General features: G+C 50.4%; 1 protein-coding gene across 1 annotated transcript in view; it reads right to left on the reverse strand.

Annotated features, from left to right (window-relative positions):
* Positions 1-2: 2 nt before the first annotated feature.
* The window catches only part of Samd4b (sterile alpha motif domain containing 4B), a 38532-nt gene continuing 21876 nt past the window's right edge, over positions 3-16658 (reverse strand). Inside the window, exons 3-13 of the mRNA XM_036192963.1 lie at positions 13454-13924; positions 8546-8785; positions 8045-8154; positions 7816-7902; positions 6877-7195; positions 6458-6543; positions 5979-6097; positions 4247-4445; positions 3997-4120; positions 2258-2341; positions 3-2050 (exon numbers count right to left, since the gene is read on the reverse strand). Coding sequence (XP_036048856.1) covers positions 2022-2050; positions 2258-2341; positions 3997-4120; positions 4247-4445; positions 5979-6097; positions 6458-6543; positions 6877-7195; positions 7816-7902; positions 8045-8154; positions 8546-8785; positions 13454-13924 — 1868 coding nt within the window. The 3' untranslated portion in view covers positions 3-2021. The remainder of the gene's footprint in view (positions 2051-2257; positions 2342-3996; positions 4121-4246; positions 4446-5978; positions 6098-6457; positions 6544-6876; positions 7196-7815; positions 7903-8044; positions 8155-8545; positions 8786-13453; positions 13925-16658) is intronic.

Raw genomic sequence — 16658 nt, forward strand, 5'->3', positions numbered from 1 at the left:
TTTTTTTGTTTTGTTTTGTTTTTTTTTTTCTCCAAAATAAGCCCAGACCATTAACAATTGAAACTCCAACAAATAAGTCTTCTCCAACAGCGAGAAAATGTACAGTTACTCAAAGCTGATTCTGCCAGTGGGGCTGGGGACAGAAGTGGGTAGGGTAGGGCAAACCATAGAGAGGACTGGGGAGTCAGAGGGTCAGGGTCCTGCCTGTCAGAGTGGGGCCGCCTGCGTCCTGCACTCTGCTGTCAGGTGGGGGGCAAGCTCTCACCTCCCTCTGGGGGAGGGTATCCCTCACCACCTTCCAGTGCCAAGCAGGGTCAGTCACCCTGATGGGAAGTGAACAAGACTAGACCAGCTCGTGGAGGTGAGGGTCCCATGAGAGGGAAACCTGCTTATTTCAAACAGGTGGCCTTTCACCCCACTTCCCACGGTTAGTGGGAGGGGCCGGAGAAGCCTGGGAGTTAGAGGGGAATGAGCAAAGGCACAGAAACCTGGAGGGCCGGGGTGGGGACTTGCATAGGTTGATGAGTGTGCAAGAGGTACATAAATACACCTGACACCCCGCCCAGCCCGGCACTGGGAGAGGTGGTGGGGACCACGGGCAGGTCCCCATTGCCACTCTACCCCCTGGCTTCTCCCTCCCTGGGATCAGAGCAGGGGAGGTCTACAGACCAGGAGGCAGGGGCAAGGTCTGGGGGATGGGCAGATAGTGCAGGGAAGGCTGTGGTTTTCAATTTTTTTTTTTTTTTTTTTTTTGGTTTTTTGTTTTTTCCCAACATTTTGTATCTTTAATAACATACACAATGGTTACCAGCCATATTCATAACAAAAGTTATTCATAAAATGTATCTAAAAATAACATTTTTTTCCTTTTCGTGTGAAAAGCTTGAGAATGTCCCAATGAGGGTGTAGGTTGAGGGAGAAAGAGGAGTTTGGAGTAAGGGACCCTGGCTTCCCCACAGCCTGAACCCCCCCCCCAAATTCCCTCCCTTCACCTGGGCCCCAGCACCAGCCCTCATCAGTACTAGGGAGCAGAGGGTTTGTGTGACTCAGGCTGGGCCGCACCTCTGAGCTATGACATAGTGTTCCACTTATATGAGGTCATGACATAATGGGGGTGGGGAAGGGTGACAGAAAGAGGGATGGGCAGGAAAACAGACACCCAACAATCCCCTTCCCCTGATTCCTACCCACAAGTCTTTTGCCAATGGACCTGGGGAGCAGAGAAGGATTATGTTGGTGGGGGAAGGGGACATTAAGGCAACAGACTTCCTGACCTCACTGCGGGCCTGGGGCTGCCCACCTTCAACCTCTGCATCTAGGAGCCAGGGCTGGGATGGGGAAGGGCGAGGGGGTCTGGAGGAGGGGGCTCTGCCCTCTCCTCTCATAAAGTTCAGGCTCCCCCTGCCACTGTCCTGGCTCAGAGAGAGGCCTGGGGATTCTAAAAATGACAGGAAACGATCAGAGAAAAACCGTTAAGAACTATATAAATATGTATCTTAAATAGGCCTAAGAAATTAATTGTAGAGAACCTCTGATAAACAGGGCAAAGAGAGGGGAGGAAGGTGGTGACTGTCCTGGGGAAGGGCAGGAACCAGTGACACACTGGTGAGCAGGCTGTCCACCCTTCTTCCCTCACTGTCATGGTTCTGAAGGGCAGGCTGCACAAGGTGGTCAATGTCTAAGGAAGTCTGCTCTCTGGGGAAGGGCAGGTGTCAGCAGTCTAGAGGAGGCAGGGGTGGGATGGGACCAGCAGGGGATTTGGGAGGGAAGGGTTAGGCAGTCTCGCCAGTTCTTGCCCTGGCTGCCCTCTCTGACCCCGGCCTCAGCTGAGATCCCTCAATGGGCCTGGGAGTGAGCAAGGCGTGTGCCAATGTTAAACAAAAGTTAAGAGGATGAGTAGAAAAATATCAGAATGTATAGCTGCGCCAGCCCACCCTCTCGCTGCCGAGAAGAAGCCTGTTGGGGGATGGCCCCCGCCCGCCGCCCAGGGAGCCTATGGGTGCGCTGGGCTGTGGGTCCCGTCAGATGGTGGAGGTTTTGTCTGTCCCATCTGTGGTAAGAAAGGGAGGAAGGGAGGAAGATCAGGAGCTGGTGGGGGGCCCTAAGGAAAGGCACTCACATAGCCTGTCATCCCAGGCAGGCCCTCCCTGGAGTCTGGCCTCCCCTTGGGACCCTCAGGATGGCTCCAAGTTGCTGGGTTCATAGCTGGAGATGCTGGGTAGGTGGGAGCTAGGTCAGGGGAAGAGAAAATGCTCACCACCCAAGGCGTGTTCTGTCATGCTCAGACACAGAGACTCCAGGGTGGGATTGATCTCCAGGTCAGGCCCAGGTACCGGGCAGTCTGAGTGGGAGAGAAGACAATGATGGTGGTGAGGAGAGGACCAACCAGAATGGGAAGGAAGGGAGACAGAGACTGCTGGCATGGGGCTGGGGCCAAGACATAAAGAGCTCAGAAAGCATGCATACAAAGGGGTAGAAATCATGGCTGGGAAGAAACAAACACAGGTCTAGGGTGTCACAAAGAAGGCAGAGAGACAGCCAAGGTAGGGGTTTGGCAATGCAGAAAACGCCAGACTTTTCAGACAGAGGAAGTGATGTGAAGCCGGGGGAGCGTTCCTGGAGGCCACACACAGGCTTTGACTATTATGGACATGGATTCCAAGTTGCCTTGGGCAGTCTGGGCACCTGTCCCAAACACTGGGTAGCTTCTTGCTGACTGATGGCCTACCCTCCATGCTTGGTTAAAAGCTTAGCTAAAGCCCTTCCTGTGCCCACTTGGACTTGTTCCTCCAAACAGGATATAAGCCAGGCTGAACAGGTGTCCTGAATAGGACAGCAGCCATGGGCCTATCCTCACAGACTTCTCAAAAGGACCTTCCTATTTAGCCCCTCCAAAGAGACCAGGTCCAACACTGCTAAGTACTTTGCTTCATCTCAGGACACCTGAGCTTTTGAGCTGTGCTCCTAGGTTCTAACTCCGATCTCAAGTCTCCTCTTTCACACCCAGCCATCTACACCCTTAAGTTGGGTCCTAAGGAGACCCCATCTCTCTTAAAAACAAGCTTTGAACTTGAACACTCTTTGTAGCTGATTGGTAACTGGTGAGGTTAAGAACAGACTTGAGCACCCTTCCCATGAGCATCAGGGGAGGCTGCCTGACAGGCCAACACACTTGTTGAAACAATTCCCACCTTTGCACCTATGGCACACCCATTCACTCAACACCATTTACACAATATATGCTCCCAGTTTGCCAAGATCTGTCCTAGGATGTACACAGACTCTGGCACCACAGATAGAGGCCTACTGGCTATTTTATCAATTCAGAAACTCTACTGGCTATAAAGTTTCTGACTGCAAGAACTTAGGTCAAATCTAAGACCTGTCCAGAGCAGCCCACTGAAGTCAGCTTCCTGTCACAGATGCCATGCCTAACCCAAGCACGCAGGAGTAGACCAGACAGGAACCACTCTCCCTCAACCAGTCAAGCAGGAACCCAGAGCTAGCATACCTTTGATCTGACACCTGTCACTCAACCCTCCTGACTTCTGACCTCCAGGCTGGTGTGAGCAGAGGAGAAAGAGCCCACCTTCACCACCCTTTACCACAGAACCTCATTACAAGGTAGAGTCACTGGATCCAGCAGTCACCTGCCTCTGACAGAACAGAGGTGGGCTGATAAATTATAATCTCCTCACTGACCTCTCAGACTCAACCCCTTCTGAGTATGAACTGAACCTAGAAAGACAGTGACCGTGTCATAGGAAAGAAAAGACATGTAAGCAGAGGGGAGATAAGGTATTCCGTGAAGGGGAGAGCACCCCAATAGACTTAATGGACAGAGAAGGAAAACACCTCCCTTAAGACACAGGGAGATGGGAGGTGGTACATAGCCTGGAGAGACCTGCTACAAATCCAGATGTGAGATCCAGGTGAGGAGACAAAAGTTAACTGAGGAGGTTGACCAGTCTGAATGCCAGAGGCAGGGCACCTCACCTGGAGGGAACATGAGAATAGCCTGGGGTGACGAGTGGACTGGGAGCGAGTGTGTGCGCTGCACAGAGCTGCGGCTCTGGCTGGGCATGCTGTTACTGCCTCCAGGGTTGGCAAACCACAGGTTCTGCATAGAACATGAGAGAAAGTGTCAGGATGAGTGGGAGAGACCCAAGCCCTTGTACAGACACACATCCCAGGTACTGCCACCCCAACCCCAGAAGTACTTAGGCTTCCATACCAGCCGGCTCACCTGTCGGCCCTGACCCCCAAGACTGGGGCTGGTAAGGGCATGTCGAGGAGAGACACCCCCAATGCCTGAAGGGCTCAGGAGGCCCATCCTGCCAGGTGGGAGGGCCCGAGGAGGCATTGGGAACTGGCGTTGGGTCCGCCGGGCCACACCCATCCCCACAGAGCCAGCTATGGGGAGCGAGTTGGAGCCAAATGCCCAGCTGTCAGAGAGTAGAGGGCAGGGTGTTAGCTCAGGTAGAAGTGTCCATATCTCTTACCTTCTCTCAACTCCAGTAGGTGGGACAAAACACCAACTTGCTCTGAGAAAGGATTCCCGGACCATATCCTTGCACTCTACATGCCTGTCTCCTGACCAAGGATGGGTATGGGAAGCATAGAGAGGTAGGTGTCCTTGCTGCACCCTCAAAGCAGCTCTCCAAATGTCACTCCTCAAGGGAGAAATGTACGGTCTGGTGTAAGAAGGGACCTCAGAGCCTTCTGCATACAGGTAAGGAGACAAAGGTACAGGAGAAGGGTCTACTCCACAGACACATGCTGGGCTTGGCCACCTCGGCATCCTGCTTTCTTTTCTGTGGTGCTGGGATGGCAGCCAGGGCCTCATGCACAGTAGGCAAATTCTCTGTACACAATGCCCCAGCCCTTGCACACTTGTACTGTTAACATTGGATCAGACTCCAGCTGCCTTTCTTTACTCTCTCTCGCCCACAAGTCCGGGCACCTTCCCTGTAGCTCTTTCTCTCTGGGACAGAGAGCTGGTAACAAAGTATACAATGGGTCCATACCATGGCTCAGCAGGTAAAGGTGCTTGGCACCAAGACCAATGAATCTGAGGAGTTTGACCCCTGGAACCCAGATGGTATAAGGAGAGAACTGACTCTGAAAGTTGTCCTCTGATCCTTACCAGTGCTGTGTGTGACCTGGCAGGCCCTCCTCTCTCTAGCAGCTACAAAGCAAGTTAAAGGTTCTACCTAGCGTCTACTGCTATGTCCATAGCATGTAAATTAGATCAAGTTAAAGGTTCTACCTAGCGTCTACTGCTATGTCCATAGCATGTAAATTAGATCAAGTTAAAGGTTCTACCTAGCGTCTACTGCTATGTCCCATAGCATGTAAATTAGATCATGTGGCATAAAGCTGTCCATCTCCCTGAAAATCTGTTAGAGCCAGAACCCCACTTCGTTTTCCAGATTTGAAAGGAAAGCTCCCTCTTCTTCCCTTCAAAGCCCCCTTGTGGCTGCCTATGGCCATGATGATACATCTCCCCTTAATGAAGCCTCTCTGGACTGAAGACCCACTCTCCCTCTTCAGGGCCCCATCTCTTAAGAAAATTTTATGAAGGACAATCAAATGTCAGTACCTTTCCACAAATCAGTCTCCTTCCACAAATTCTACCTCCCCATCCCCCATAGTCATAGAAATCTACTTGCCTCTGCCTCCTGAGTGCTGAGAATAAAGTCCTCTCTCCCTCTCTTGATTTTTTGAGACAGGGTTTCTCTATGAGTCCTGGTATCCTTGAACCCAGAGATACCACTGCCCCAGTCTCTCAAGTGCTGGGATAAAGGCATGCGCCACTACATCTGGCCTTTTTTCTCTTTTAAGTTGTACATCTTGATTTTCTAGAAACTCTATACTGGATGATTTGAGTAAGTATAGCAGGGGCCCATTCCAAAACACAATCACCCTTTTAGGCACCCTCATGCTAACTCCATGGGCCTAGGAAGGTGCCCACCTACCCCTTCTGCTGCCTGTAGTTCTGCATGTCCAATGCAGCTTTGCGTGGAAATGTCCGGAGGAGTTTCAGCACTTGCTGCTTCCAGGACAGCAGCCGCTTCTTCTGTGTTTCTGTGAAAGCCTAGATTGGGGGAAGGGGAATGCTGGACAGAAGACCATGCTTACACATTAGCTGGGGGAGATAGGTGTGCAGTAGTGACCGACTGCAGTTATCTCTTCCTGTGAGCATGAAGAGCAAGGGGCAAGGAACTCTGACCCTGTTCTGTGAGGTGACCTGGGAAACCTGGACAAGTGCTAGCCCAAGAACAAGTGGGGAATGGCCACTTCCCACATACAGTGTGTGCCAAAGCTGAGAAGCCCTTGAAGGCAACACTGGAGAAGATGGAGGATGGGCTGGAACCTGGGCCCTGGTGCATTCACTGCAGGCTGAGAGGGGTGGAGCAGTCTCTTTTCTTCTTGGGAGCCCTAGTGAAGGTCTTACCTCGTGAGTCAGGCACTTTTCGATAAGCTGGAGGTAACTGGTGATGTTCTCCTCGTCTGGTCGGGACACCAGCAGCTGGGTGCATACTGAGGAACATGGGAAAGAGCAGACAGAGCTTAGTCCCAACATAACCTCTGCCACACTGCAACCTCCAGCTGCTGGGTGCAGAGGGATGAGAAACTTGGGCTGGTTAAGTCCCAACTCCTGGGCTTTGAAGGCAAGGGCTAGTACCATCAGCCCAGAGAGGCCTGCAGGAAGAGGTCTAGTCCCACTCAGTTTCAGCTATTCTGAGGTTCACCTCTAGGGTCTTTAAAGAAGAAACATGGCTCCCCTTTCTCTAACTTGGACTTGAACCATGGTGCCTGGGTTCACCTAGTATTCTGTTTCAGGATTCTGGGATAGGCACTGGTTGCTCTCACCTTTGCCCATCACCCGTGTAAACTGGCTGGGGATGTCTCCGTCGGCGACGGGAGCTGGGGCTGGCTCACTGCTATCAGAGGGAGCTGGAGCTGGTGGAGGAGGATAGTTCTCTGCAGCTGGAGGGTCACTGGCCTCAGTGCCCTTGTCTGTTCCAGGGTGGGTGAGGGGAGGCTCAGCACCTGGCAGTAGCGGCTCCCCCCGACCTCCATCCTTGGCAGTAGGGGTGGCCTGAAGGACACTGTAGGCCTTGATAGGGGTGATGATGATCTGCTGTAGCTCCTGCAGAGCGCTCCGTAGATTGCCACCTTCCAGCACATCCTGCAAGGGAGGATGTAGCCAGGTCAGGCACAGACTTCATGGTGGTACCAAAAATGACTACACAAGAGTGGTCAGATGAGGTTCAGAGAAGCCCAAAGGGTGTGCAAGGTTCCAGCACAGAGATCAGATAAGAGAAGTTCTGGCCCATCAGTCAGGTAAACTCTTCCCTCCAAGGAAAAAGCAGAGATTCAGATAAGATGTGAAGCAGGAGGGAAAACCAGAAGGAGGCAGCAGGGAGAGGAGAGAGGAAGATAATGGAAGCAGACACAGGATTGAGTGGAAGAGAAAGTCAAATGAAAAGATCTCTTGTACAACTGCAACTCACCCACAAAAGTAAAAACCTATCAGGTCTAATGTTAGAAGATGGAGACATTCTGGAATCACAAACCAGAACAGGGAAGGAAGAGAGGGCAGGAAGGAACCTCTCGGGCAGAACTAAGTGAGCTCTTTGATGACAACTCTTTGCTCAGGGTCTCTGGAATCCAGCTGCCCATGCCTGAGGCCACCAGAGGTCAGACTGCAGGAATGAGGAGGCCCAGGCAGCTGCCAAAAAGGCTGACCCAAAGCCTTCCACCTGCCTCTACCACTGGGCCTTGGAGATGAGGATATCAAGTCCTCACCTTCTCTAGGGACTTGAGGACGCTCTGTCTCTCACGAAGCTTCTGAATGCTCAGGGCTATCTTGTGCCGGGCACCTTTGGTGACGTTCTGTGATGAGGACAGAAGGAGACAGGAAACTGGATATAGGTGAGGTACACAGGGGTGTCCCAACAGAGACCAGGGACATAATAGCAAGAACAGCACCCAATGGTGCTGGCCCAACACCTCCCCGGTGGTCCCTCGGGTTCACCTGTGACTCAAGGTGCTGCTCTGTTAGGGTCATCATCTCTTCGTAGCTCATCTGTGAGAACAAAGCAGCATACTTGTGCAAGCGGAGGCTCTTGAGCCATGAGGGCACGTCTGTATAAAAGGAGAGAGGGTTAGTCAGGAGAGGAATACTGGTGACTGGGAGATGAGGGTGGGAAAGAGATCAGGAATAAGCCACCAGTAGCCTTAGAAACTGCAGTGAGCTGGGAGGGGTTGGGACCAGAAGCTGCCTCTACCTGCCTAGTGAGGCCCTTTCAAGACAGTCTTCCCCAGCAGGACACCTGACCTACTGAGCTGCTAGGATGGCCTCCATGATTTAATCTCATCCATCAATTATCTTGAGCTCTGGCTGGCTGTGAGGGGAGGAGCTATCTATTGCCTTCAGACCTGTCCCCTCCCTGAGGTGGCAGCTACAGGCAATTTTCTGTCCTTCTAGCCCGGCCCAAGCCCTGGAGAAGGGTTCTGGCATGTCCTCTGGATGCACCTTTCATCCCGCTTCCATCCTCTTGGAAAGTGTTCCGGCTGGAGCCCTGCTCCTCCGTCTGCTCACTGCCAGAGGAGGCCACACTGCTCTGTGGCGAAAGGGGTGCGTGGTCGGGCGTGGTGAAAGCAGCCCGGGCCCCAAGCTCCTCTGGACTCGGCCACTCACCAGGGGCCTGGGGGCTTGTAGGGATGAGTGACATGGAGCGCTTCAGTGGGCTAGGGTGGATTTGGCAGGGGAGACCTGGCCAGAGAAGGAAAATCAAGAGGTCAGGTTGGGAATCTGTGCACAAAAAAGACCATGGCCTGCTCAATTCTGTAATCTACCAAGGGGAAGGAAGGGAGCCAAGGGGCCCCAATAGCAACTGTCTATAGATATTGTCCAACCTCCCACGCCAACACCCAACTTCCCAGCATGCTGCTGCCAGACTCCTCTGAACTTGCCCTGCAATTTGCTCACACTTTTCTTTTTTCTTTTTGGTTTTTCGAGACAGGGTTTCTCTGTGTAGCTTTGCACCTTTCTTAGATCTCGGTCTGTAGACCAGGCTGGCCTTGAACTCACAAAGATCCTCCTGCCTCTGCCTTCTGAGAGCTGGGATTAAAGGCGTGTGCCACCGCCCAGCCTTTGCTCACACTCTTATCCAAACCCCAGTAGCTGGATTCTTCTCTTCACTCTTTCTACTTACAGCCCCCTTTCCTTATAGCAGCCATGCTGATTGTTTTTAGGGGTGGTGGCTTCTTAAGAGATTGGTTCTCACTTTGTAGCCAGGCTGACCTCAAACTCAGTGATCTTCCTATGTGCTGGGATTACAGGCATGTGCCACCACACTCAACTAGACAGTGACACTTCCAATGTGCAAATTTGGCCTGTTTAGATCCTAGTGGCTTCCTTCATGCTGACAACAAAATCCAAACTCTTCCACATACCTGAAAGCCCTGGCCTCTAGTCACCTCTGATCTCTTATCTCCTATAGCCCAGTCCTTGGCTCAAGGTCTTTCTAGTCCTCACTTCTCTGGAACCAACCACCCTAGTCCTCTTTTGAGACAGGTCCTCTCAAAGCATCCTTGTGCTTCTGTCTCTTAATAAATATATGTGATCACCCTGGTTTCTGAACACCAAATGCTTGCTCTGTAACACTTTAAGGTTACACCAAAGGATTTTGACATTTGCTCTTTTTCTTTCGGTTCCCTTTTCTGTGATACTGAAGAAAGAATGAACCCCAGGGCCTCTTGCAAACTAGACAAGTACTCTGCCACTGAACCCTACCACATTCTCAACTCCCCAATCTTAGCAGCTGGCAGTCTCAAGCCTCAGTTAACTGTTACCTCCTGAGCCCTACCCTAAGTCTTCCATTTTGTCAATGCCTTCTAGTCCTCTATCCCAATTATTCTCTCACCTTTAAACACTGATCACAACCCAGAATCTCTTACATAGTTGATTGCTTATTAACTAGTAAACCCCTTTGCTAGACAAATGCAGAGATCTGTACATGACATCATCATATCCTCAGCAATCACAGGGGGGATGGCCGAGGAAATTGCTTCCCTAGTACTTACAAATAAGCCAAGTACGCTGAGTCCCTTTTTACTTTGGGGGCGGGGAGATCAAGAAAGAGTACTGCTATAGTGGCCCAGAACCCACTATAGCTCAGGCTGACCTCAAACTCATGCTCCCCCTGCCTCAGTCTCTCATGCATTGGGATTATAGGTGTGTCCCTTCACGCCTAGCTAATGAACTGCTCCTCTAACATCTCTGTGACTGGACCCTTTGTCTCCATTTTTTCCTGGACTAAACCCAAACCGACCAGCTAAGAGGCCTGGTAACTCAGGGTGAAGTCAGTACCCTCTTCCCCAAGACATTTGACACTCTGTCCACTCCATTTCTGAGGTAAGCAAAAGTTCCAAGTTGATTCTCTGGACAACACAGTACCCTCTGAACATCCAGACCTTGTCACTGTCTTTTCCCTGTCCTAGCACTGCTTCACCATCCCTTTCTGTCAGCCGCTTCTGCCTGCGTCTTGCTCAAGCACCTCCTTTGGGCTACTGCAGGTCAAGCACTTGCTGCCCTTGTGCTAGCCAGCTTCTTGTACTGGACTTATGAAGGGGAGCAACCTGGCCCAATCATTTTTGTACCCCAGGCTCAGGGGCAGGATACAACACAGGAGCCTTCCAACTGAGTTTCATAAAGAACAAATGAGTGTTAAGAGGGCCTGTGAGCTCAGCACAGGGAATCCAGAAGTTCCCGTGGCAGCCTAGAGAGAAACAGAGAAAGCCAAAAAGCCTGGTTAGGTGAGGACAAGGACCCGGAAGCTGAACTACTTTGCCCCAGTTCCCACAGGGGACTAAGAAGAGAAAGAGTACAGGATGGGGTTCCTCTAAGTGTCCCAGTGACAGGCCACCCAGAAGGAGGCCATCTTGGTACAGACTCCAAAGTACCTTCTGTTACAATATGTAACAATATGTAACAATATTCCTAGCCAGAAAGTCACTCAAGGGAGAAGGTCTCGACTAGCCCACTGTACACAGATAGTGTCAGCCTCCGCTATTGCCCAGGACCCTGTTACTCAGGGCTCCTTCCAAGTTTCTGGACACTGTGGACTCTGGCTTCTGCCCTATGTGGGGCCTCTTGGAAAAAGATGGCACTCTGGGCCCCAGAGCTGGAAAACCCTCAATACAGGCCTTTGTGCCTGTCTTGGTGCCGCTGGCCACCTCCTCCCTCCCTTCTCAGCCAAGAAGTGGGCTGGTGAGGCTGAGAGGGCAGGAAATTACCCTGACTGAAGTGGCCATGCAGTTCCTGAGGAGTCCTGCTTGGCCTGTGTTGGGGTGGAGGCTGGCCGCTGCCTGAGGATTATAAAAACAGGAATGCCGGCTACAGATCCATGGCCTCACACTCTCCAAGAAATCCTGGTCTGTCCTTGGCAGTACACCAAACTCACCCTGCCTGCCCTCCCAGGCCAATCTTTGCTTCCCACTCAAAAATATTTTAACGGTTTCCTGCTTCCTGCAACTGTCTGATATCCAAAAGTTTCATTTTATCCTTCAAAGCCCCAAACAGTGGGCTTTTAAGATCTGACTTCAAATCCTAATTCTACTACCTCTGAAATCAGTGCTCTTGGACAGGATTTTTGTCTCTTTGTCCATATGAAGTCCTCAAATAGGTACAGGTTAGCCTAGCATGCACCAATGTGATCACTGGAAGAATCTTAAGACCTGCTGTACACTGGTGCTCCACTTTCAATCATGGTGTGCCCTCTACATGGAATGGTTCATACACCTATTCAACACTGTGGAAGCTTGGTCCTTCAAAGTTGCTTGGAGTGCTGGGGCTGTAGCTCAGTGGTACAGCCTTGTCTAGTATAGTCAAGATTCTAAGTTCTACTACCAGTGTTTCCAAAAGAAAAAGCAAAAACAAAAAGCCTACTAGGGTTCTGAGCCAGGAAGCACACAGGGGTGGGAGGAGTCACTGCATGGGTCATTTTTAGGCAGAGGCTGTGCAGTATTCAGACTCTGAGCTCCAGAGCCATACTACCTGGATTTAATTCTGACATTATCTTGGGCAGGTGACTTCTGAGCCTAAGCCAAGTTTTATAGTTATAGTTATGAAGTCCTCAGAATAGCTCCTGGCAAAGTGCTCAATGTTTCCCAGTCAGAACAATCAATGTTAATATACTCTCCAAACATGGTACAGGAAGTGTGGTACTTCAAAGTAAATGGGGTTGCTAGAGTTCCCTGGAAATGCGCTGAGAACCCTGTCTTGCCTGGCCTACTTTAATCAGTGCCTGCTGAAAGGGGCTGACCCCTAAGGCTAAATCATGAGCACTCGCCTTTAATTAGGTCACGCCACTCTTCATGGCTTAGAAAAGCCACAGTGTCTTACACTGTTCATCTCAGCTAACATCTCAAAAAGGCACCTTAATACCGGCTCCTGTCTTACCCAACCTCTGGGCTTAGCTGGTTAGCAGGACAGCACTGGTCAGGGCAGTTCTGGCTCAAACTGCTCAAGTCTGAACCTTGGCCAGTTCCACTACTTGTTCTACGTGTGATGTCAACTACGTGATTTCCGATCTTTGAATCCTAAGTCCTCATTTGTAACATCATCGGCCTAATGGAGTGTGACAAGGTTTAACTGAGACCGTGTCTGTGACGGTGCTGCTGAGAGCGCCTGGCACCCATGCCCAACTGTAAACAGCTGGCGCTCTGCAGTGTCAGATTTAAACTCACACTTCTTGTGTTGGAAGACCAATCTCGAGTGAGCTAAAGAAACCTCAGGTGATGGTATCCATCCCTGCCAGCGGTCCTCAGAAGCCAGTCAGGAATCAAAAATGTTGGTAGGGAGGGCTGGAGAGATGTTCAGTGGTTAAAGAGTGCTGGCTGCTCTTGCAGCAGAGGACCAGAGTTCAGTTCCCAGCACCCACGTGGTGGCTCACCACCATCTGCCACTCTTGCTCTACGGAACCCTCTTCTGGCCTCTTTGGACATGTTATGCATATGGTACACAGACAAGCTAGCAAAACACCCACCCACACATTTAAAAAAAAGAAAAGAAAAAGAAGGAAAAAATGCTAAGAGGGTCACAGGGCTCATGTATAGGCATGGACTCAGTGTTCTCTCAAGCTGCCATTAGGAATATAGTCTGTGAAGCTCCAGATCTTGAGACTTTTTCAGAAGCTGGAAATCCGATTTTTAAAATTTTGTATACTAAACTTATTTAAAACCAAATCAAATGTGAGTTCCTAAGACACACCTATAGGTCAGATTCTGCTCTGAGGCCGGTTCACAACCTCTGCACTGCCTCCCTCATAAGCGGAGGCCCAGAAGGGTAATGGGACTGGCTAAGGCCACAGAGCAAGAGAAGATAGCCCATTCTGACTATTTTCAAGTAGGAACAGCCACCTAGGAAGACAGCCCTCACCTGTGTTTGCATTGCTCCCAATACTGTTGATGGCCGGCGGCACTGAGCTGGATGGGTGAAAGGGTACGTGTCCATTTTCCCGGGGTGGCTTGTCCTGCCAGCCTGGTCCTGCCTCTCCAGGGGCCAGCTCTGCAGGTCCCCCCCACTCATCTGAGCCCTGGCGTGAATGGTAGGAGGGCTCTGGCCGGGTGCGGAAACCACTAGCCAGCCGCTCTTCCAGGTGGCTCAGCCAGAGGGCGAGCGCATTGCGGTCCTCCAGCGTGGTGGCTGGGTGGATGAGGGCATAGGAGAGCAGTTGGCGGCTCTCCTCAATGAAGGCATTGCTCTCGATGGAGTAGGCCAGCACCTTCTGCAGCAGTCTCATGTACTCGGACTTGGCCTCTGTGTTGCCTGGCTGGAGCAGGGGCAGGTGGGATAGCAAAAGGGACACCACCTTCTCTTTGGACTCCTGCTGCCACTGGCTGACGATGGCTACAGAGAGAATGAGAATCAACATTAGGAACATGAGGAGACACTATCAAAAACTTAAAAGCTCATGGTCTCTCCCTCAGTTCCAGTCTCCTCTACTTTTCCCATTTATTACCCTTGACCCTGCCCTCATAGAGCTGCTTCTAAAGCCATTTTTCCTACTTCTATCACTCCTGTCCTCAAAAACCTGCAGTGACCTCCAATCCATTCAGGCATATGGAGCTCCTCCTGCTACATAAAGGCTTATTCCTTTGCTGCATCTACTTGCCTGCTCGCCAATACTTCCTTTCTGAAACAGCCTCCTACCTAAAGGGAAGCGTTAGAATAAAAGTTAAAAGTGTGTTCTCAGCCAGGAAATAGTGCACACCTTTAATCTAGCACTTGGGAGGCAGAGGCAGAAGGATCTCTGAGTTCAAGGCCAGCTAGGACTACATAAAGAAAACGCATCTCAACCCCAACCCTGACCCCCATCCTCCTCAAAAAGAAGAAAGAAAGAAAGGGGGAAAAAAAAAAGCTTGTTCTCTGGCATAAGATAGTCTAGATTCTTCACTGGTTAGATTTTAGGTAAGTCATCTTAAATCTCACTGAACACTGATTTGTTTGCTTTTGGAGGTGGATTCTTGCTATGTAGCCCAGGCTGTCCTTGAACCTCCTCCCAAAATACTGCTACCTGCAAAACTTGAGAGAAAATTATAGAGCCTGATTCAAAGTGCTGGTTTGAGACTCAATGAGCTAATAAGAAAAGTAAAGTAGGAGCTGGTGGGATGATGGCTCAGGGGGTAAAGAAAGGCACGGTTCCCAAGCCTGAGCCTGATGAACTGAGTTTTCCTGGGAGCCACACTGGGGAAGGAATCAGCTCCCCACCAATTGTCTTCTGACCTCCATTCTGCCATGGGGTACACACTATATCCCACAAAATGAATCAATAACTACATAAAGCTGGGTGGTGGTGGCGCACACCTTTAATCCCAGCACTTGGGAGGCAGAGGCAGGCGGATCTCTGTGAGTTTGAGGCCAGCCTGGACTACAGAGGGAGTTCTAGGACAGGCTCCAAAGCTACACAGAAAAACCTTGTCTCGAAAAACAAAAACAAACAAACAAACAATGTTAAAAGGAATGGAATGTGACCTCAAATCAAAGATGCAATAAATGGTTGCTGCAGCTTTTTTAACCTGGTCTCTCAGCCTCCAATTGATGACCTCCAAACTGTCCTGTCCATACAGGTGGGTTTAGCTTCCTAAATCACACTCAAATCACATCAGTTTCTGTTTAGAAGTTTACTATGGCAGCCTGCACCCAGATTCAACTCCAAGAACTCACAGCCTAACATCACCTTCATTTCTAGGTCACACTCTACTTCTCATCAGATATAGACTCAGCATGAGTGGCTTATTCCATCTTCCTTGGGGCTCTCTACACTGTGTTTATGCAAGCTCCCACAGTGAGGCTGAGATTCAATGATTTGGCTGCAATAACCTTTTTCCTAGTCAAATCGTATGTCCTGTCTTCCTCTCCACCCCTAAACCTACGGACTGAGCATGAAGCCTTAAGTGTGCTAAAGAAGCAGTCTACCATTGAGCTATACCCTCAGCCTTCTTTTTACTTTGCACTTTAAGATAAGGCCTCACTAAGTGGTCCAGGCTAGCCTTGATCATTCTATAGCTGAGAGAGGCAATGAAGTGGTGATCTTCCTGCCTCAGTATTCCAATTAGCTGCTATTTATAAGCCTAAATTACAAGGCCCAGATTGGTTGTGTGTGCGTGTGTCCACAAGCCATAATACACTCATGAAGGTCAGAAGACAACTTATAGGAGTCGATTCTCCCCACATACCACATGGGTCCCAGGAACCCAACTTAAGATGTCAGGCTCACCTTTAAGTGCCTTTACCAATTCAGCCATCTGCCGGCTCAGTTTGGTCACATCTCCCACCTGCATCTAGTACTGTACTGGGTCACATAACTCTTGAATATCCCCTTTTTAGATTTAGTTTCTGAACTTCTAGTTCTTGATAAGAAATATAGCATGAAGAAATACAACAATATTAAGGACAAAGTCAAAGGCCTTGCATCCCAGCTGTTAGAGCACTATGCTTCCTCTTCTGTAAAGGGAGTAGGGTTCGAGATCTGGCTGCTCAGATTTAGGAAATACTGTCTGTGAAGGATTAACAGTCTGTCTGTAGTAAATGTGCAGGATGTGATTCAGTGATGGGTGTTTGTCTCCAAGTTCCTCTTATAGCCAGCCACCCCTTTATCCTTACCCTGACTTCTCAATTGCTGTTGTTTAGGCCTTACAGTGTAGCCTGAGGCATCTAGGACAGAGGGAAGCCTTGTCTAAACCTTCCCCCACCCCCAGAGTACTGCCAGGACCCCAGGGCTATGGGATGCAGCTTCTCCTCTGGTACTGCCAGGGGACGTGACAAAATAGCTTCAAGGGTTGGGCTCAAAGAAGGACCTTGTTCTCCTGCCCAGAAAGGAGAGTAGTTTTGGATCAATGAAGGCTGACCCTGGGGAAATGTGTGTTCATGTGTCTGAGTGGTGGTGGTGGGAAGGGCGGGCCTCCCAGGACTGGGAAGCATCAATGAGCATTGGAATGAGTCCAAGGAATGTGCACAGCCTCGGGCCCCTTGGGGTGAGCCCAGCTGGGGCTGCAGATGATGGGTGGGGATGAACTTCTAGTTTCCTGCCCAGATCAGAAAACTCTGGCCCAGAGCTAAGATACAGCAGGGGACCCAATGA

The sequence above is a fragment of the Onychomys torridus genome, chromosome 1, assembly GCF_903995425.1.
Source record: "Onychomys torridus chromosome 1, mOncTor1.1, whole genome shotgun sequence".
In the NCBI taxonomy this organism is placed as follows: Eukaryota; Metazoa; Chordata; class Mammalia; order Rodentia; family Cricetidae; genus Onychomys; species Onychomys torridus.